This window comes from Engystomops pustulosus, chromosome 1, assembly GCF_040894005.1.
Source record: "Engystomops pustulosus chromosome 1, aEngPut4.maternal, whole genome shotgun sequence".
Classification (NCBI taxonomy): domain Eukaryota; kingdom Metazoa; phylum Chordata; class Amphibia; order Anura; family Leptodactylidae; genus Engystomops; species Engystomops pustulosus.
In genome coordinates, this window is record NC_092411.1 from 133990118 (window position 1) to 134013327 (window position 23210).

Sequence of the window (23210 nt, forward strand, 5' to 3'; positions counted from 1 at the left end):
TCAAGGTCCATGATCAGAATGAAACCAAAATGTTCTTCAGACCAGTAACTGAACTAATCTTATTGCTGTCATCTGAGGACTCTTATGGTGGCATCGATTGACGCCAGGCGGGGAGTGTGCTGCCCACTGGCAAATGTTATGCAGGTTAAATGATGTTCATAATTTGTCCATAATGTTACAGATATTTATTTGCAGGCGCCATCTAATGGCCAAAGTTAATAACTACTTACATTCTGTTTTCCCCACCCACTAGCAGATACAAAGGATTGTGGGTAGGAGAAGGGCAGTTCCCTTCATGTCTACACAGATAGAAGACCTATATTCAACCATCTTAACCCTTGTTGTAGTATAGCCGGTAAGGAGACTGTCTATAAGAATCTATAGCTACTAGCAGTTATAGGACCACTCTGTATAAAGTCTCTTATATGAAGTGTAATGTATAGATCTGTAATTGCACTGTAATTGCACAGATAGGCCCAACCTCATGGTCGGCCATGTTTGGTCCCAGACTGTATATGTATCAGCTCGTTTCCTGTTATATGCTAATGTAATGTATGTAACATGCTCCTGTTATATTATTGTACTATTCTAATAGATTGTACATTCCTGTTTTTCTTCAGTTTCACCCTAATCCTACATCAGTTTAATAAAGCTACAGACTTTGAACCAGTCTCATTTGTTGAACTGTAGGAAGGCGTTTAACTGCCTGTTGAGCTCCGCATAGACCCCGGGGGGTACGTGAAGTGGGGGCAGGACATTCTTTATTTTTAAACGTAAAGAGCTATTTGGTGGCTAGTTTTCTGCAGAACAAATTGCACTTCATAGTGATGATATTTAATATTCCATGGTGTGTGGAAGTGGGGAAAAAAGGTGGGTGATGGAAAGGTGGGCGATTTTAATTTTTATGGGTTTTTTTTTACTTTTTTTTTTATTTTTTACTATTTTTCAGACCCCCTAGGGTACTTTAACCATTGGTCGTCTGATCGATCCTCCTTATTCATTACTATGTGCAAATCGTGCATTGTAATGAATGGGTTAAAATGAGACAGCCTTGGGTCTTATTAAGGCCTTGCATAATAAGAAAACCCAAGGGAAACATATAGCCCATCCACAGTTAACCCCTTCAGCGTCTCACAATATACACATACATATATACACACAGTACAGACCAAAAGTTTGGTATATATATATATATACACACACACAGTATATATCTATATATATACACACATATATAATAATTACTAAAAATTGTAGATTCACAATGAAGGCATCAAAATTATGAATTAATATATGTGGAATGATAAACTAAACAAAAAAAGTGGGAAACAACTGAAAATATGTCTTATATTCTAGGTTCTTCAAAGTAGCCACCTTTTGCATTCATTATTGCTTTGCACACTCTTGGCATTCTCTTGAAGGGGAACAGAAGGTGAGACAGTCTAACAGCCTGTGTAGCAGGGAGGTGTTCAAGTAGCCACAGCCCCTCCGACCCATTAGTATCATTTTAAAAGTTGATTTTAAAAGGAAGCAAAACATGGATAACAAATATAAGATTACCTTAGCCACAGTGCCTGTATCTAGGAGTAAATAACCAAAATAATTATTGTCCCTGTGACAATTGGATTTTCAAAATTTTGGTTTATTATAGGAATAAGGCTCATCAATAATGCTTCATTACACATTTGATAATTCATACAGCTGATCATTGCATCCTGGGACTAAAGTACAGTAAATTATTAGCATTTAGTGGTCCGTTTGTAACTAGGAGTCTGGTGTTTACTGTCTGTACTATAAAATTAACATAATTTATAGAAATATTTTACAATTAAAAAATCATATGCATGATATCCCAAGCCCACCATCAGGCCCCTTCCATCTATAGCAACCCATCAACATCTTGTGATCCCATTACAAAGGGGAGGAAAGATTGTGTGGTGACAGAGGGTTTGCCTATCTAAACAATTGTTTCCAGGGTTGAGGTTTATCGTGGATGTTACAGAGGGAGCCAGGTTTATTAGTCCATGTAATGACCTGTCTATAATGTGCATAGGGAAACTAAAGGTATTCAATAATATACATGTACACAATGCTGCAGGATGGGGCTAACAGCAAAGAAAAGAAACTTTAATGCAAATAAGATTGTTATTATTACAAAATTTTGATTTCATGTTTAGAAATAATGCTGTAGTTTTCAATTTGCACATTAATGTTGAATAACTATGTCAACTAGTTATCAAAAGTGCTATGGGTCAAAAAAGGACAAAAACAATATTATTATTTCTACACAACTTGGTGAAAAGTAGTTCAAAATGTATTAAAAATTCTATATATGATACTATCTGCAGAGTTGAGACAATTTTCAGTGTATTAAAATTCAGCACTTTGCATGCTAAAGCTTTTGGCTTCTCTCAAAGTCATACGGTTCAACATTCTTGAATAGACCAATTACACCACCAGAAATCATAGACAAAGAATGGCAGGCGGCGTAAAGCAAGAGATTAAGTAGTAAAGCAAGGCACAGGATAGAGCTTATCAAGCCTGCTCTGAATTCCAACACTTGACCAAACACATGATTAGGTTGATTTGCAGATGTGAAGTATTTTTTACACAGAAGTTAACCATTAGCAGCAACAAAAGGTTTTTTTTTTTTTTTTTTTTATAAAGGCATGCATCAAATTTTACCAGGTACAAGTAGCTTGTCTACTTTGTATATACTTTTGTATAGCTCTCACTTCCACAATATCCTTATTTTTTAATAAGTTCAAACTTAAGAAATAGATTACAATTCTTAGCATGGTTAAAGTCCCCTTTAATAATAAGGGCATCTGCATATCTTGGGTAATAAAAAAAGAATATATCAAGCTTTTACCCCAAAAGATGTTTATAAGTCCAGATTCTTTGTGCAAGTATTTATTCCAACAGCACTGTTCAGTGCTATGAAAAAACAATAAAGGGGCATTTTAAATCGGACTCCATTACTGTCCCTCAATTCTTTGGTCACTGTTATAAATTATAGATTAAAATGCCCCCTCTTTGCCAGTCATGTGATGGGGGGAAACCAACTTGGCCTTATGAGATAACATAATTAGCACCTGCTCCCACTCCCCTCTGTGATTCCCCTGTCTTATCAATGAAATGTGAATTGGTTTCCTCTGTCCCTTCATTAGAATATTAATTGACCCAGACGTCATGACTGCAGCTTGCACCAGTCTGTGCCATGTGCAATTAAGAATATGGCAAAATTATACTTCAAAGAAAACAGTCATAATTCAAATATTTCAATTTCAACACATCTGTGATCAGCATCCTCTAATAGTCCTGTGGTGTCAAGCACCAAGGATTTCGGAGTAAAGGAGGCAAGACAATAGATATTACACAATTGGGCCAACATTCCATAATGGTGTTTGGTATTGTTATATTTATTAATTCATGCTGGGAAATGTGGTGGTCATATCTTCTTCACAAGAGACCCATGGAAGAAGATATGACATAATTTGGAAATATGTCCTCAATGTTCCACCTTGATTCAGGTGTAAACACACCCCTCTCACATGACCAAAGGGGCGGACTAGGTGGTTAGTTAAAAGTAATATGCCAGCATTCAACAAGTATCAGTTCATGGAGATGCATGGAGTTTGCTGGGTGGTCCAAGGTTTTTCATTGGTTTCTCCACAAATTGTATGAGGTCTATCTTTTCTTTTTATTTTAATGTTCGCTGTTATGTATGTCTGTTATTTTACAATTTTGTAACTATTATTGTGCCTATTTTGCATATTAAATCTTCATCTAATCTAGTTTTTCCTTGTGCTCTATACGTTCTCATAACTCTGGAGAGGTGAATTACCGCTAAGCCTTGTTCACTTGAGTGTGTCTGTGTGCTAGAAGTAGCTATAGATAGTGTGTGTCCAGGTGAACTATACGGCACCTAGAAGAGTGTGTATCTGGGTGTATGTGTGTGGTTGGGAGTAAGAATTAGCATAAGGATACCATTTGGGTAAATTGGCAGAGCTTAAGGGCTAATTTGCGTGGTTCCCTGGCGTAAGTGCACCTCGGGATTGAACTCCGGTGTCGGGGGTTTATAACAGTCACTATTCACAATGCATCAAAAATCCTAATGCTTTTCTCCATCCATCCGTTTTCCAGAGGATCTCAGGAGAGCAGACCCATAATTCAGATCACATAAAACTTAAATTTGAGTTAAAAACTATTTATTATGCTCACAAATATGTGAAGTTCAGAAAGCAGACAGAACACTTCGAGCAAGAAATCAACTACCCCAGCTGCATTCATGTGAAACCTCATGGTGAATGGCCCATTTTATAGTTGACAACAGCCTGGCGACCAATCATTGACCGAAACAGCCCAGCAGCAGGACTCAAGTAGAAATTTCAGCATCCACTTCCATCACTCTGCTGAGCTCACATGATCATCACAGCCGCCAGGCCAGCCACCCAAACAGGAACCCAAAGGTGCACAATGGTGTACAATACCAACACTGACCTGTTAGATTTTAATCTCTGGTAGCCAGACAGCTCCCTTTAAATCACAGAAAAAAGAAAGCAACATGCCCATGCAATATCACTGGTTAAAATCTGCATCAGAATGTTTTTCATAGTTTTTTCACATGGTGGAAAATCTATGCCAAAAACTCCACTATGAACTTACCTTTATATTGGAACCTAAACAAAAATAGATAGAATCCCATCATCTATTGAGCAAAAAGTAGAATTGTAGGGAAAAGAAAGGGTAAATGTAAGCATATAGAATTAATCTGTATAGCCTTCAATACAGTGGGCACTGGATGGCAGCCATCAGTCAGGTTGAAAAAAAAACTTCAAAATCTGTGTTACAACTTATAGAATATTTATAAATCTACTATCTACATGTGATATTGCCCTAGGGGACTTTTAGTGGATTAAAAAGTACTGACTAGAAAAACATCTGTCTCTGTCTGTACTATTCTGGCTTCTGCCAACAATACAATCTTTTGGGGATCATTGAGATATCTGGATATGAAAGATGCAAATTTTGTTAAAAATAAGCTGAAAATATAATGTATGCCATGTTCCATGGAACAGTCGCCTTCCTGAAGCTCAGTTCTACCAATTTCTACATTACCTTAAATGAAACAAATCCATTAAATATACTCTACTATTCTGTAAGGATATAATAATATTATTATAGGGACTTAAGTACAGCAATGATATAGCTAGAGATCTGACAAATAAGCATTATTTCTCACATGCCCAAGCAAATGTGTCACCAGAAAATCACTGCATTTCTACACATTCTCTACACATTTACACATTCTTAACTCCGGCTCCCAAGTGGAAGACGCCCTGTATAAAAAATGCACTGTAGATAAAAATGGACCACATGGCAACCCAGAGGGTAGTTCTCCCTCAAAACGTGTGGTCTGCTTGTTCTGAATAAATGTCATGAACCCAACAGCAGTCTGATGTGAATTCTATTGGAACCTTGTGGGCCAATTTTCAACCCCAGAAGTGCTTCTGCGGATGATTCTATCACTCCAGGACTAGGAACCTGTACCTTGTATATGGTTATGGTAAACCTCCATCCACATGGGATCCTTTCCTTACCCAAATTGTTCAAAGTACTACTATTTGAGATTGTGGTTTTTCTTTTTCTCTTCTTTCGAAACCGAACATAACCAGGCCATTATACATTGCATATTTTAAGAACAATTTTACAGAAGTAAAATACACCACCTGTTGCAGTTATTAAGAGAAAGCTAGTACCGTTGGACAAAAGAAACAATTGCTTGCATTCTGTAAAAAATATAAGGCATGCAGGGCAACATTGGGGTCAGAAAGATCCACACTCAGAATATGATGGATTTTCCAGCAGAAAATCTGCATTACATTTTATTATGTAAAAACATTTTATTAGATCAAATAGGAGACAGCAATGTTGGCAACTATATTTCCAGTTTCATTATAACGTACAGTAGTTTTGTTAGTGTAAAGAAATGTTCTCTTATACAGTATCCACATGTATACAATGACTTTATGTATATACTATATAAAAAAGTATTAGCTGAATGTCAGTCAAATTTGAAGATCGTGCTGAAAGGAAAAATATGGGATGCTTCACTAGAAGGAAACTTGATTCCAATAGAAACAGCAATCACTGTTAATGACAATAGGAGACAGAAGAATATGTAGAAGCGAGTGAATAAGTAATCTATGGATCCACTCACACAGACAGAAAAGACTTACAAAAGTTAGTTAAAAAGCAGCGTCTTTTAGGTAAATCAATTTCTTATCCAGCTATGAGCCATAATCAATGAGAAGCGCCAGACTTGTTTATAATGCATATCATACTTCACGTGCCAGATAAAGCTATTTCATGACCATGGAAGCCTTGATGACCGAAGCGAAATTTCACATACAGGAATGCTACAGTATAAAAGGGCATTTTCATTTTTGTTCCTTTTTTTAAAAAATTTCTTTGAGCGTAAGGTATAAGATCTATTTTTATGTGGATTTTACGTAAAGGAGAACGGTCCAAAATGAATAATAGAACTTTCTAAATAGGGGCCTCATTAGAGGTAGAATATTACAGCTCATATGTTTTTGCTCATAATGTACAGTTTGCACCCCATCTTGACAGAAAAGAAAATGAGAAATGTCAATATTTTTTCTGATTTATTAAGAAAAATTGGAATATCACAGTCATAAGGCTGGGTACACACATGGCGTTTACATTGTGTTTTGAAACACAATAGAACAGTTGAGAAGAGTACATTTGCCTAATGACATTGCTGTTAACAATGTGTTTACAAAAAACAATGTTAACCCATGTGTTAGTATAGCATTAGTACATGCATTTTGTTAATGAAATGTTAACACATGTTAACAGTGTGTTAATGGTTGCGTTTTGTGAATGAAAATGTTCACAACAATGTAATGTTCACAACAAGTAAACAGACATTTTGCTGTGACAGTCAAGAGACAAGGCACAAACTTGTCTATATAAGACCTCACAGCTCATTAAGCATGTCAGAGCACATGCGAATAATGAGGACTAAAGAACTGCCCAAGGAGCTCAGAGACAATTGTGCCTTCCAGGTTCCTTAGAGCACAGAGGTCTCCATAATCCTTAAATGGAGGAAGTTTGGGACAACCACAATTCTTCCTCGACCCGGCCATCAAGTCAAACTAAGAAATCCTGATAGAAAAGTCTTGGTGAGAGAGGTAAAAAAAGAAACCCCAAGATGACTGTGGCTGGGCTCTAGAGATGCAGTGGGGAGATGGGAGAAAGTTCCACAGAATCAACCATCACTGCAGCCCTTTACTAGTTGGAGCTTTATGGCAGAGTGTGCCAATGGAAGCTTCTCCAGGCACATGCAAGCCTGCATACAGTTTGCAAAAAAAAAAACACATTAAGGACTCCCAGACGATGAGAAATAAGATTCTCTGGTCTAATGAGACAAAGATTGAACTTTTTGGTCTTAATTCTAAGCGGTATATGTGGAGAAAACCAGCCACTGCTCATCACCTGTGAAATACAATCCCAACAGTGAAACACAGTGGTGACAGCATCATGCTATGGGTTATTTTTTCAGCTGACTGGGTGCAATTGAAGGAGAGATGAATGCGGCCAAGTACAGCGATATCCTGGATGAAAACCTCTTCCAGAGTACTATGGACCTCAAACCTCATGGTTTACCTGTTTACCTTCCAACAAAGCAATGATCCTAAGCACACCGCTAAAATAAAGCAGTGGATTCAATAAACTCTGTGACCATTCTGAGTCCTAACCTAAACCCAATTGAGCATCTCTGTAGAGACTTGAAAATGGCTGTCCACCAACTTTTACCATCCAACCTGAGGGAACTGGAAAGGATCTGCAAGGAAGAATGGCAGGGGATCCCCAAATCTAGGTGTAAAAAACTTGTTGCATCATTCCCAAGACGACTCATGGCTTTACTAGCTCAAAACATGCTTCTGCTCAATACTAAGCAAAGGATTTCAATACTTATAACCATGTAATATTTCAGTTTAATAAATTAGCAAAAATCTACATTTCGGTTTTTCCTCTGTCAAGATGGGGTGCAGAGTGTACATTCACGAGACAAAAATCTTACCAAATGGCCTCAATGAAACAAAGAATTTAAAATTTAGAGAGGTGTTTTCGTATGCACCGTAACATATGGCGCCAATATACTGCTAGTTTTAGATTTGCGTTCTCTTCAGTGGTTTTTCAGACAAGAAAAGGTCAATTCAGTTTTCCGTCACAGTAAAGGGTTAGTCTGTCTCAGTACCTAAAACTGTCCACCGATCACAGACAGCAGTGCAATCATAGCATAACAGAGGTGACTGTTCTGTTTAATTACTGTAAATAGTATGATTCATTGTTAAAGTGATAACAACATTGAGACATTAACCTCTTACTAAAACTCTATACTAAAACTGGGAAAAACCTATTGACTCGAGTATAAGCCGAGGGTGTAGTATACAGCCAGCCTGCCCCCTCATGTATACAGCCAGCCTGCCCCCTCCTGTATACAGCCAGCCTGCCACCTCATGTATACAGCCAGCCTGCCCCCTCATGTATACAGCCAGTCTGCCCCCTCATGTATACAGCCAGCCTGCCCCCATGTATGTTGAGCACATTTTAAAAAAATAAACTTAATTCTCACCTTCCGGCGATACTCAGCCCCGATCCTCTGCGGTGGCTCTCGATCCCGGGCAGCGTCTTCTGTCTTCTCTTGCCGGCGGAGGCACGTCCATGCGTTCTCCCCGGCTGTGCTCACTATGATGCGGCGGTGTCGCCGCTGATGACGTCACACCGCCACATCATAGTAAGCGCCGGCGGGGAGATCGCATGGACGCAACTCCGCTGGCAAAAGAAGAAAGAAGACAGCCGCAGCCGGGGATCGAGAGCCACCAACGAGGATCGGATGCCGGCGCCGTGGAAAGGGGGTGAGTATCGTCGGAAGGTGAGAACTAAGTTTATTTATTTAATGTGCTGAACTTCGGGAGCCGCCGCCGGGTATCGGGAGCCGCCGCCGGTGGATCCGGGCACCGGAGGGTGAGTATTAAATTTTTTTTTTTTAAATTGACTCGTGTATAAGCCAAAGTGAGGTTTTTCAGCACATTTTTTGTGCTGAAAAACTCGGCTTATACACGAGTATATACGGTAAAAGAAAAACTGCATAAACAGTAAACATCCAGTAAAATGTGTAAAACAACATTTTGTTGGAAAAGTTTTTTTCTTTTCCATTTAGAATGTACTTCTTGCCTCTGTAATATATGCTGATTTGGCATGTATAGTAATAGAAGACATTGCACCATAGTGAGTAATCGGTAGCGCTACTGTTACTTATCAAAGTGCAGACTCAGCGCACAATAGACAGAAACAACAGCTGTCCACCAAATAGCATTTGCCTCAGGAGGAAATCCATTCTCCTGACTACAACAGGGGAGACAAGTGTCTGTGACCAGATGGAAACTTGCAGAAAGATTCTTAAATAACATTGTTTATAGAATTACATAAGGTGCTATTACAGTATCTAGCATTACACTAAAGCACTAGGGTCAATTATCTACTCATTTGTATGGCGGGAATAAAGTGCATGTTACATTAATATTTCTCTGCTTGCTAGAGGCAGAGAAATCCAGAACTGAACATAAAAAGCACAATATTGATGTGCTTGGTGTCTTATTTAAGCACAGTAATTATTCCAGTAATAATCTTCCTGTTACATGCTAAGCAAAGTACATTCCTTACCTTTGCCATCTGCTTGCTGATTTGAAGTCTTTGGTGTGCCAGCTGCAGTTCAGACGCTAGTTTTATTTTATCTTTCTTCAACTCATTCACAGAGGCGATGGCTCTCTGCTTTCCTTTATGTAACACTGCAACTTGGTGTTGTAAAGATACCACTCGTCTCACCAACGATGTCAGTGATGGAGCAGGACAACTTTTCTGCCTTGGTTCTATTCTTACTAAAATAAGAGTAAAATATCTATTAAGATGCATTGTATATTGAATCCAAGTAAGCCAAAACACATTTGTGAGATCTATTTTTTAAACCAAAGACAGATCTTACTGCCCTTAAAGGGGTTGGCTACTTTTATACAACTTAACTAGGTAAATTACAAGAGCCAAATAGGGTTATCCATGCAGTAATGTATTATGTCAATTTATTTACTAAGATAGTAAGAAGTTATACAATTTTCTAATTTGCTTCAATGTAAAATTTTGCTGTCTTCTAATCCCAATGCAATGTTTTTTTAAATGCTGTAGTCCATAGACATGTCTCCCCTGGCATGGGCTAAAGATGGCATTAGTCATGTAACCCTGATATCTCCAGAGTTTTCTCACAGGTGAATAGTAGTTTCTAGAAAAGTGTAACCAAGATTACTGCAGCATCTGCTCCAAATGCCATGTGCCCCAGACTTAAAAGTTCTGGCCTTTTAGTTATTCCGCCACCCAAATGAAATTTCTGCCAGGTCCTGTCTGGAGCAGACTTCAGCTATAACCTGCACCAGGATACTGAGTGCCAAGTAAACCTAGTAGGCTGGGGCATCCCTGCCCTTTGTCTTTTTAAAAAAGTGGATTGTGAGAAGATGGGGGGGAGCCACAATATACTAGATGTGCACCAGAATTTGTGACTTTTTCATCTTAATAAATGCCTCTCGCCATGTACTGGCCTATTCAGTTACTTAGATGCAATATACAGGACTGACTAAGCAATAGGCTATATCATTCTATAGACAGATTACCAACTGTTACAAGAATTTTAAATACCCGAATTTTAAAAAATTTCAGGTTTTCAAAAGAAATTAAAAACAGGCGTATAAAGTAGACAACCCCTTTAAGAATAGCACTAAAAATGAAAAATATTTTAACCTGTCAGCATAGTAAAAATACCATTGTGTGAACATAGGCTTACAGGGGAATCAAAATCCTGACAAGGACATATATGAATATGTATATATGTCTATGGCAGATTAATGAAACTGAATGTGAATGCCCAGACGAGAATAACCCTTTTAAAGTTTTAACCCACCATCACTAACACCAACCATAGGTGGGCAGTCCTGGGCAACAGAAGACAGTCTAACACCTGACAGAAGGCTAATTAGCATATTAGGTGCTGAAATTACAGAAATGGCAGGGACTAAAGGAAATACAGGCGGTCCCCTACTTAAGGACACCCGACTTAGAGACAACCCATAGCTACAGACGGACCCCTTTGCCCACTGTGACCTCTGGTGAAGCTCTCTGGATGCTTTACTATAGTTACAGGTTGCAATGATCAGCTGTAAGGTGTCTGTAATGAAGCTTTATTGATAATTCTTGGTCCAATTACACCAAAAAATTTTAAACTCCAATTGTCACTGGGGCAAAAGAAAAAATTTGTCTAGAACTTCCATTATAAAATATACAGTTTCGACTTGCATACAAATTCAACTTAAGAACAAACCTCCGGACCCCATCTTGTTTGTAACCCGGGGACTGCTTGTAATCCACCTCTACCAGAATCCATGGAATAATACTTATTAAAGCATGAAAACAGCTGGAGATGCTTAAGGTGGTGAAAGATCTTCTTTAAGCTTTGCAGATGGATCTTTATTTTTAATAACATAAAACTGAATAAAATAAATAGAGTTTATGCTCATCAAAGAATTTTAATGTCTGATCACTTGGAGTAGTGATCATATTCTATTTCTCTATTACATTTAGCATGCCTTCACAAAGCATTTGCCAAATGTGACGCTCACTCACTCTAAATCATAAACATGGAGATTTATACCTCGCATTATTGGTGGGTTACTCTTCAATTTGAAATTGCATATTTTTCGGCTTGTCTTCTTCGATCTCCTGTCGCTCAGGTAATTCTTTAGAAAAGTAAAACAAAAATAATAGTTAACATGTAAATTGCTTCAAGACATTGTTTTTGAACTGTGCATAACAAATACCTTTCTTCTGCTGAAGGGGAAACAGCTTACATAGCAGCATTTCCAATCCACCATTAAGTTTGGTAAATTGCCAATTTTAGCAGAGAGCACTACCTTACAGTAGTGTAAAAAAGCAGTCAGATTATATCACCTCAAGAATTGTCTTTAAATGGTCAAAAATTATTCAACAAACTTTGGATAAAGCATTAAAAGCGGTATTCCTGGAATAAGTATAATTCATATACAAATGGGTCCTTAAAATACAAGCTAATATGTAATTAGTTGTTATTTAACATTTTGCTCCAGTTTGCAGAAAAATGCTGATGACATAGACTGTAATGAAGAATTAAAATGCTACTGGCCCTTTAATCAGTCCGTTCATTTCCTCCGCACGGTCCGCTGCAGAGCATACACAGGACAGAAGATGGCCGCTGGTCACATGTCCACATCACATGTTCTGCAGGTCATGTGATCACCACTAAGTTTGGCTGTAGTCGGTTGGTTGCAGTGCATCCAGTATGGCCAGTGTTTTGATGATGGCAGTTACACATCATTACTATGGTAACAGTGCAAGAAAACCTGTTACATCATCACTAGGAGCAGAGCATAAGAGGTAGGAGGAGTTACTGAGAACTAAAGGATCTTGGGACATGTAGTTTCCAGTGGCGGCCATCTTGGTGATAACTTTAGAGAGGCCATAAAGTTTTGTGAATCTTAAAATCAAACTATTTAAGCTCCATTTTGTCACTAATGACATTGAGTTTTGTTACATTCATTTATTTATAGCATCATTGGTTTTTGTATCAGACGTTCATAATCCCGGAATACCCCTTTAAATCTAAATACATTATATCGATGAACTGTGGCTCCCTTCTGCACTGCCTGTTTGACTCCACCTCCCAGCCACCATCCTAATGTGTATTTACTGTGAAATCTGGACAGAATTATTTCTTGGTATCCATTTTCCTGATAAATGGGGTTTCTGGGTACAAATAATCTCTATAGCGACGTGAGGGAGAGTAGTGCCTTCAGTCTATTCCCAGCAGCTTTGAGACAACAGAAACTTTAAAGACAAGCGTGTCAAAGCTGTTTGAAGATAAACATTACAAATGACAATGAACAAAGAATGATAACCCTCATGTACATTCATTGGATTAGTACGTTCTATAGTGGCTGTCGAAAGGTGAGGTATATTACAACAAAACATTTAATGGGAATATTCGCATGACTTTTGAAATACTGCATATTATTAAACTAGGACCAAGTCTCGCAACTTTTGGCTGAACAGTAGGGCAAATTTACTTACACTCTCTATATGTTGGACAGCCTTTATCAGACCACATTTTTCACAGTACTTGATACCTGGTGATAAATATGTCACCTTATAAGGTTATATAGTCTAGCTTTACACCCATCTGTGTATGCCTAAAAAACTGCTAAATATATTGTTGTTGCAGTTGAAGGAACTTCCCTTATGACACAAGCTATAGAAAAAATCTAAAATGTGTTTACAAAACTTGCAAAATGCAGTTCATGGCAAGTTTTCGGTGCAAATTATCACAGAATTAAGGTAATATATAGAATAAGTCAAATGAAGGATTTTTTTTACTAGGATTCTTCATAATTTTAAGAAATTCCCTTTATACCTACCAAGTAAGAATGATATACTGTAGGGTTATTCCTATCATGAAGATATCTCCAGATTATTGCCATGAAAAAAGGAGGTGGCCATGCATCTCTGCCTCTCCCTATTTACTTCTATTCTGTGGATATGCAATAAATGTACCAGATGGGCATACCCCTTTAAATTGTACTTAATGTGCCCGGTCCAGAGAATGCAGTAAAGGAGAGCAATTAGATTTGAATTAAACATATCTTCTATAATCAATTACATAAATTTGATTTTGTAATACAGTAACACAGATGAAGTTAGAGATAAACTAAGCATGGTGAGCTTTGAATGTAGCTATTGAATATATTATCACAAGGCCATCTCATCTAAGAGCTCCTCTATAAATGGCCCAATGAGAAGTATCACTGCATGCAATAATAATGAGCACACAAGGAATGTGACCTCGTGAATAAACAAGAATTTAAAGTGGCTTTTGAGGGTTTTTATGTGACTATTTATATGTTACCAGGGCCGGATTAAGGGTGGTGGGGGCCCCTGGGCGCAAAATCTGGTGGAGGCCCCCACTGAGTGCAGCGTGCATACACGTCCTCCTGCTCACTATCCACTATCCCCACAGTAACACAGCTACATACAGCCGCCTCGTCCCCAGTAACACAGCTACATACAGCCGCCTCATCCCCAGTAACACAGCTACATACAGCCACCTCATCCCCAGTAACACAGCTACATACAGCCGCCTCACCCCAGTAACACAGCTACATACAGCCGCCTCACCCCAGTAACACAGCTACATACAGCCGCCTCACCCCCAGTAACACAGCTACATACAGCCACCTCACCCCAGTAACACAGCTACATACAGCCGCCTCACCCCCAGTAACACAGCTACATACAGCCGCCTCGCCCCCAGTAACACAGCTACATACAGCCGTCTCACCCCCAGTAACACCACTACATACAGCCGCCTCACCTCCAGTAACACAGCTACATACAGCCGCCTCGCTCCCAGTAACACAGCTACATACAGCCGCTTCATCCCCAGTAACACAGCTACATACAGCCGCCTCGCTCCCAGTAACACAGCTACATACAGCCGCTTCATCCCCAGTAACACAGCTACATACAGCCGCCTCGCTCCTAGTAACACTGCTACATACAGCCGCCTCGCTCCCAGTAACACAGCTACATACAGCCGCCTGGCCCCCAGTAACACAGCTACATACAGCCGCCTGGCCCCCAGTAACACAGCTACATACAGCCGCCTGGCCCCCAGTAACACAGCTACATACAGCCGCTTCATCCCCAGTAACACAGCTACATACAGCCGCCTCGCTCCCAGTAACACTGCTACATACAGCCGCCTCACCCCCAGTAACACAGCTACACACAGCCACCTCACCTCCAGTAACACAGCTACACACAGCCGCCTCACCCCCAGTAACACAGCTACATACAGCCGCTTCATCCCCAGTAACACAGCTACATACAGCCGCCTCACCCCAGTAACACAGCTACATACAGCCGCCTCACCCCAGTAACACAGCTACATACAGCCGCCTCACCCCAGTAACACAGCTACATACAGCCGCCTCACCCCCAGTAACACAGCTACATACAGCCACCTCACCCCAGTAACACAGCTACATACAGCCGCCTCGCCCCCAGTAACACAGCTACATACAGCCGCCTCATCCCCAGTAACATTGCTACATACAGCCGCCTCGCCCCCAGTAACACATCTCCATACAGCCGCCTCATCCCCAGTAACACAGCTACATACAGCCGCCTCACCCCCAGTAACATAGCTACATACAGCCGTCTCATCCCCAGTAACACAGCTACATACAGCCGCCTCACCCCCAGTAACACAGCTACATACAGCCGCCTCACCTCCAGTAACACAGCTACAGACAGCCGCCTCGCTCCCAGTAACACAGCTACATACAGCCGCTTCATCCCCAGTAACACAGCTACATACAGCCGCCTCGCTCCTAGTAACACTGCTACATACAGCCGCCTCGCTCCCAGTAACACAGCTACATACAGCCGCCTGGCCCCCAGTAACACAGCTACATACAGCCGCCTGGCCCCCAGTAACACAGCTACATACAGCCGCCTCATCCCCAGTAACACAGCTACATACAGCCGCCTCGCTCCCAGTAACACTGCTACATACAGCCGCCTCACCCCCAGTAACACAGCTACACACAGCCACCTCACCTCCAGTAACACAGCTACATACAGCCACCTCACCTCCAGTAACACAGCTACATACAGCCGCCTCACCCCCAGTAACACAGCTACATACAGCCGCCTCACCCCCAGTAACACAGCTACATACAGCCGCTTCATCCCCAGTAACACAGCTACATACAGCCGCCTCGCTCCCAGTAACACTGCTACATACAGCCGCCTCGCTCCCAGTAACACAGCTACATACAGCCGCCTTGCCCCCAGTAACACTGCTACATACAGCCGCCTCATCCCCAGTAACACAGCTACATACAGCCGCCTCACCCCCCAGTAACACAGCTACATACAGCCGCCTCACCTCCAGTAACCCAGCTACACACAGCCGCCTCACCCCCAGTAACACAGCTACATACAGCCGCCTCACCTCCAGTAACACAGCTACACACAGCCGCCTCATCCCCAGTAACACAGCTACACACAGCCGCCTCACCCCCAGTAACACAGCTACATACAGCCACCTCACCTCCAGTAACACAGTTACACACAGCCGCCTCACCCCCAGTAACACAGCTACATACAGCCACCTCACCTCCAGTAACACAGCTACATACAGCCGCCTCACCCCCAGTAAAACAGCTACATACAGCCGCCTCACCTCCAGTAACACAGCTACATACAGACGCCTCATTCCCAGTAACACAGCTACATACAGCTGCCTCGCTCCCAGTAACACATCTATAGACAGCCGCCTCACCCCCAGTAACACATCGTTGTATCTACCTTCACCCCTACCAGATATGCAGTCCCATTTAACATACACCTCAGCCCGTACCAGACATGCAGCCCGCAGTTTATACAATTACACACATTTATACACTGATATATTCACACCTTTATATACACACATAAATTTCTACACTCATATGCTTGCACCCATATATATACAAGTATACACACACATTTATGTACCCATATACATTTATACACTAATACAGAGTATACACAAACACATACAGTATATATACATCACACATACGGCATACACACATATATATATATATATATATATATATATACATACATACATACATACATACATACATACATACATACAGTATACACTGACCATATATACATATACATGCAGTATAAAAACACCATATACACACATGCTGCATATACATACAGCAAATACAGACACATTCAGTAGATACAGCATTTTCACACACATATGGGAAATACACACACACACATTCAGTATACAGAACATATACATACATACCACACACACAGCATATAAACATACATCATATATACATATATATATATATATATATATATATATATATATATATGCATACCGTATTTTCCGGGCCATTAGGCGCACCGGAATATAAGGCGCATCAGACCGATGCGCCTTATATATGTAATAATTCCATATATAAGGCGCATCGGACTATAAGGCGCAGGGTCCGGGGGCGGAGCGGAGACCCGACGGGACAAGACGTGACGCCGAGACAAGACGCGGAACGCGGGGAAGGTGACCGGGGAAGGTGAGCGGGAGGTGGAGAATGGCATACTTACATAGATCCCCGCTACCGGAGACAGCAGATCTCCAGCGGGAACTGCAGACCGACGCGGCAGAAGTTGTTCGTGCCGCGTGGTCTGCAGTTCCCGCTGGAGATCTGCTGTCTCCGGTAGAGGGGACCTATGTAAGTAGGACCTATAGGGCGCACCGGACTATAAGGCGCACTTTGGATTTCCAAGGAAATCCAAGGCTTTTATGTGCGCCTTATAGTCCGGAAAATACGGTATATTTAAATGTGCACATATATATGCTTATACAAATATATTCATGTATAAATACAGTATATTCATCTATACACAGTATATACACATATAGATAGTAGATGCATATATACACAATATATACACATATACACAGTATAAGTAATAATTCCATATATAAGGCGCATCGGACTATAAGGCGCAGGGTCTGGGGGTGTGGCGGAGGTCCGGGGGCGGAGCGGAGACCCGACGGGACAAGACGTGACGCCGAGACAAGACGCGGAACGCGGGGAAGGTGACCGGGGAAGGTGAGCGGGAGGTGGAGAATGGCATACTTACATAGATCCCCGCTACCGGAGACAGCAGATCTCCAGCGGGAACTGCAGACCGACGCGGCAGAAGTTGTTCGTGCCGCGTGGTCTGCAGTTCCCGCTGGAGATCTGCTGTCTCCGGTAGAGGGGACCTATGTAAGTAGGACCTATAGGGTGCACCGGACTATAAGACGCACTTTGGATTTCCAAGGAAATCCAAGGCTTTTATGTGCGCCTTATAGTCCGGAAAATACGGTATATTTAAATGTGCACATATATATGCTTATACAAATATATTCATGTATAAATACAGTATATTCATCTATACACAGTATATACACATATAGATAGTAGATGCATATATACACAATATATACACATATACACAGTATATACAAATATACACTATATATAAACAGTAGAATCATATATACACAGTATATACATATGTACACTTTATATACACAGTAGATACATATATACACTTTATATACACAGTAGATGCATATATACACATATACACAGTATATACATATATACACAGATACACAGTATATACATATATACACAGATACACAGTATATACATATATACACAGATACACAGTATATACATATATACACTTTATATACACAGTAGATACATATATACACTTTATATACACAGTAGATGCATATATACACATATACACAGTATATACATATATACACAGATACACAGTATATACATATATACACAGATACACAGTATATACACATGTACACAGTAGATGCATATATACACATATACACAGTAGATGCATATATAAACATATACACAGTATATACATATATACACAGATACACAGTATATACATATAAACACTTTAGATACACAGTAGATGCATATATACACATATACACAGTATATACATATATACACATATACACAGTATATACATCATATATACACACAGATAAATAAATATGTAATGTATACTTACCCTTTTAGGTTGTTCGGCTGTCCCATCAGGAGGGTGTTCGGGCGGGGGGGAGTTGACGATGGCTGCTTGTTCCAGCTGGCATCGGGGGCCGCTGGGGACTGGAGGACTGCTGAATGTTCCCGTGCGGGGGGGGGTTGTTTGGGGCGTTGCGGTGAGCGGAGGACGGCTGAATGTTCCTGGGGGGGGGGGGGGGCGCTGTGAGCGGAGGACGGCTGTATGTTCCGGCGGGGGGGGGGGGGGCGCGGGGAGCGGAGGACGGCAGAATGTTCCGGGGGGGGGGGGGGGGCGGTGAGCGGAGGACAGCAGAATGTTCCGGCGGGGGGGGGGGGGCGGCGCGGTTAGCGGAGGACGGCTGAATGTTCCGGCGGGGGTGGGTGGGGCGGTTGAGCGGAGGACGGCTGAATGTTCCGGCGGGGGGGGGGGGAACGCGGGGAGCGGAGGACGGCTGAATGTTCCGGCGGGGGGGGGGGAGCGCGGGGAGCTGAGGACGGCTGAATGTTCCGGCGGGGGCTGGGGGGCGCGGGGAGCGGAGGACGGCTGAATGTTCCGGCGGGGGGGGGGGGGTACGGGGAGCGGAGGACGGCTGAATGTTCAGATGCTCAGGCGGGGAGGAGTGGGAGATGCGGAGGATGACTGCCTGTTCGGGCAGGAGGAGGGTGGCGGCGGGGGGATGCAGGGTAAGGCTGCGGGATGGGCGGGCAGGGGGCGGATGGCTCGGCCATGGAGCTGAAGGGCGGGGAGGCGGTAACTTGTGCCGGGGGGCGGACAGGTGGGCGGGCAAGACATGCAAGGGGATATCCGTGGAGGTGGTGACGTGTGCCGAGGGCAGGCGACTAAGGGGGCCGGCGGCTGAGGAGTCAGGGACCGGGGAACGCGATCCGGTGGAGGCCCCCTGGGGGGGCAAAATGGTGGGGGCCCCGGGGCTCGAGCCCCGGGAGCCCCGCCTATAATCCGGCCCTGTATGTTACTGTGACTTGGGATCATATTTTGTACTATATGGAATGAACAAATATTAATATGTTTCTTTACTCCTACAGTTTGCTTCCTTTCAATAAACAAAAGGCTGCTCAAAAAAATTACTTGTTTTCTATATCCTGAACAACTAATGAATGCTCCATCACTGGGCATTTTTACACGGGACTCTGAAAAGAATCAGCATTTGTTCAGCAAAAAAAAAAAAAGTCTTAAAAGGGAAGCTGTGTACGTGCAACCCTCCAAAATCCACAAACATTACTTTGTCTAGCAGGCAGGTTGAAAGCCCTCAAAGAATGTCTTTATAGGTGGGCGATATTGTTTAATTTCTCCAGGAAAAAAACATTATTCTTGGCCAAGATACAGTCAACGAGCTGGGGTAGCTCAACCATGCAGTCACATAACCCCACCTCCTGCCTGGCGTTTTCACATCTCACCCCGCTTCCTGCCTGACATTTCCACAGCACATACTGCCTCCTGCCTGGTGTTTCCACAGCCCACCCTGCCTCCTGTCTGGCATATCCACAGCCCACCAAGCCTCCTGCCTGGCATATCCACAACCCATACCACCTTGTCACTCTCCGGCTTGCCGGAGTTCTTGAAGAGATTTCAGCTCCAGCCCTGCTCTGATTATGCACCACCCATCAGTTGGTCATGCAGTTGTGGCATCGGGAATGCGCACATGATGTTGAAAAAGTGATCAAAATAATAAACTCTCTGCTATTTACAGATTGATTTCATGGTACACATAAACTTACTTTTATCCTCCATGTATGTGAAAATGCCCTGCTATTTCTTCCTTCTTCAGCACTGCTTTCCTCTGCAGAACAGCTTGAAGTTAGTTGGCCAGTTTTCCTAATTACTTGTCCCATACTTTCCAAAGATTCGCCACCCGCATCACTAAATAAAAATTCAGAGAGTTAGTATTTTATTACCCACTGCATTCTTAATCGAGACACATTTGATAGCTAAAGATGTGCATGAAAATGTACAAACAGGGACCCAATTTAATAGGGTAACTGGAGAATTTAATCTATACCGGATAGTAATTCTCAAAATAACACAACCCTTTTTTGATGTTGAGATAAAAGCTTGTAGCCTCCCAGCTTCAGAAAGTATGTTTTCAGCAATTTCAGTATGTTTTCCCAACTAATCTTTTAGGCACAGTTCACATTTGTGTCTGAGCTTTCCTGGGATTATAGCGTAAACTAAAAACGGAAGGTGAATGGAAGGTACTCTATTCACCTTCTGTTCCCCATAGACATTAATGGACCTTCCTTTACTATTTGTTATGCATCAGCTATTACTGGAGGAATTCAAGATGCTATATTTCCCACTACTAATAATGGAATGTGTAACAGAAACTCATAAAGTCAGGTGTGATCTTAGCCTTGATCTGCCACAGAGAAGTCTAGTCTAGAACTCAAGGCCCAAACCAGGTTTATGTTCCTCCTTTTTTAAACATAACGATCATACGGTTTGGCAACAAAATTTGTTAGTCTTTAGGAAAATCTGGCATGCACCAGTATAACTCGATGGAAATGTTATTTTATAACATATTTTGTTCACACCTCACAATAGTTAATATTATCAGTCTTTCCTATGTGAAATTTCTCAAACAATCTAGTATGATGACCTTCATGCTTATACAAGGACATCAAATCATCTAAATAACAGCAAAAACTTAATAACGACTATGCTATAAAAAAATAAAAAGACTTGTTTATATGTTTTTTTCCCATTTTTATCAAAAGCATCCAGAAGGAATAGCCCTAACTTGATCAGGAATTTTTGATGAAATGTTCAATTAAAGTTAGTACAATGACTGTGCATAAAACATACATGAAATAATTAGTGTGGATGGGTCTTAATTTAAGAGATGTTAAACAGCTTGTAGACATCTGGTAGGAAGCTGAAATGGGTCATTTAAAATTTATCTAACTAAATTAAGAGGGGAGGCGGCATTTCCTCCAGGATCGACATGTCACAAGATAACTAAATGGACTTACTAGGCTTGCCTGGGAATCCTTAGCTGTCAGTGGTGAATATGCAAAGGGCCAGCAAATTAAATCAACCTGCCAAACTGTCAATTTCAAGCCTCATGACTGCATGAAAATAGCATCACTGGAAGAAATCAAGCATTGCCTTCTTTTGGGCTTCCTGGCACCTATTCAACCGCTCATACAGTTGTGGCTAATTTTGCATGCAAATTTCAGTCAATAAGCTCAGAACAAGACCTCCCAAGATATTTCAAAGGATCTGACAGCGTTTTTTTCTGAATACCAAATCGACAGTAGTTGAAATTCAATATCCATTTGCCTGCACTTTGCATATGCACAATGTCCCCTCCACAGAGCAGAGTTAATGAGAGCCGTACCTGTCTTCGCTCACATCCTCCCAGCCGTCTTTGCTAAAGTTCTCAAACACGCTGCTCATAACCTTGATAGATTGATTAAGAAAAGCCTGGTGACGTCTCAGGGAGATCTTCCTGGCTTCATTTTGTTTAACCTTGGCTCCCAATTCTTTTCTTCGGCCTTGCCTATTCGCTTCTTTAGGGACAGCAGAGGCTGATGCGATGGCCTTGTCTAATGTGCGCTGTAGGAAGTGAACTTGCTTCATCAGTACCTGGTTTTCACTTCTCAGCTTGTTGCTGCCTGCCAAAAGTTTCTTCAGGGATGTGACTTCCCTACTCAGGTCATTGCTCTTTTCCTCCAGAGCCTCTCTGGCTTGGTTTACTTTCAAAACTTCCCAATTCATTTCCTGCATCTTTTGCTCTTTAAAATCTACATCTTTTTGAAGGCAATGAATAGATGTCTTTAGCAAGGAATTCTCTTCTATTAACTCTTCATTAGCCTTCTTCAATTTCTTAGCCACAGCCTCTAGCTCGATCAGTCTTTTTTCCAAACTGCTTACCTATTACAAATCACAGGGATTCAATGCTATGTGCAGTTCATTGCCAGAAATATTAAATTATTATTAAATAAATTAGCCATTGTTATTTAAAGCATAAAGATATGTAATAAAATGTATTGTTCTATTAAAAATGGGACAGCATTAAAAGAACTCCTAGAAAAAGGGGATTATAAGAGAAACAGAAGGTGCGGAAGGCTATTATTATTTCTATTAATAATAACATAGAAATACATTTTTATTTAATGCATGGATTCTAAATTCTGTTCACAAACCCATCATATGCAAACTTAGTTGATCCCTCTCTACACAACAGAACTTCCTAGGATTAGCCCTGCATTAAAACAACAAAGATACTTCATATAACTGCACAGTGAGTTCCACAACGCACTACAACAGCTGAAGAGGGAAAAAAATTCTGAATGCAGTGATGAAAAAACGCATTCGCGCCATTTCTTGTGGGAGTGGATTTTACGTATTTCACTGTA

The 23210-nt window shown here is 41.3% G+C and overlaps 1 protein-coding gene across 1 annotated transcript in view; it reads right to left on the reverse strand.

Moving 5' to 3' along the window:
- Positions 1-23210, reverse strand: part of CNTLN (centlein) — a 216933-nt gene that overhangs the window by 54209 nt on the left and 139514 nt on the right. The window contains exons 16-19 of the mRNA XM_072154092.1: positions 22190-22725; positions 20571-20712; positions 11789-11873; positions 9760-9974 (exon numbers count right to left, since the gene is read on the reverse strand). Coding sequence (XP_072010193.1) covers positions 9760-9974; positions 11789-11873; positions 20571-20712; positions 22190-22725 — 978 coding nt within the window. The remainder of the gene's footprint in view (positions 1-9759; positions 9975-11788; positions 11874-20570; positions 20713-22189; positions 22726-23210) is intronic.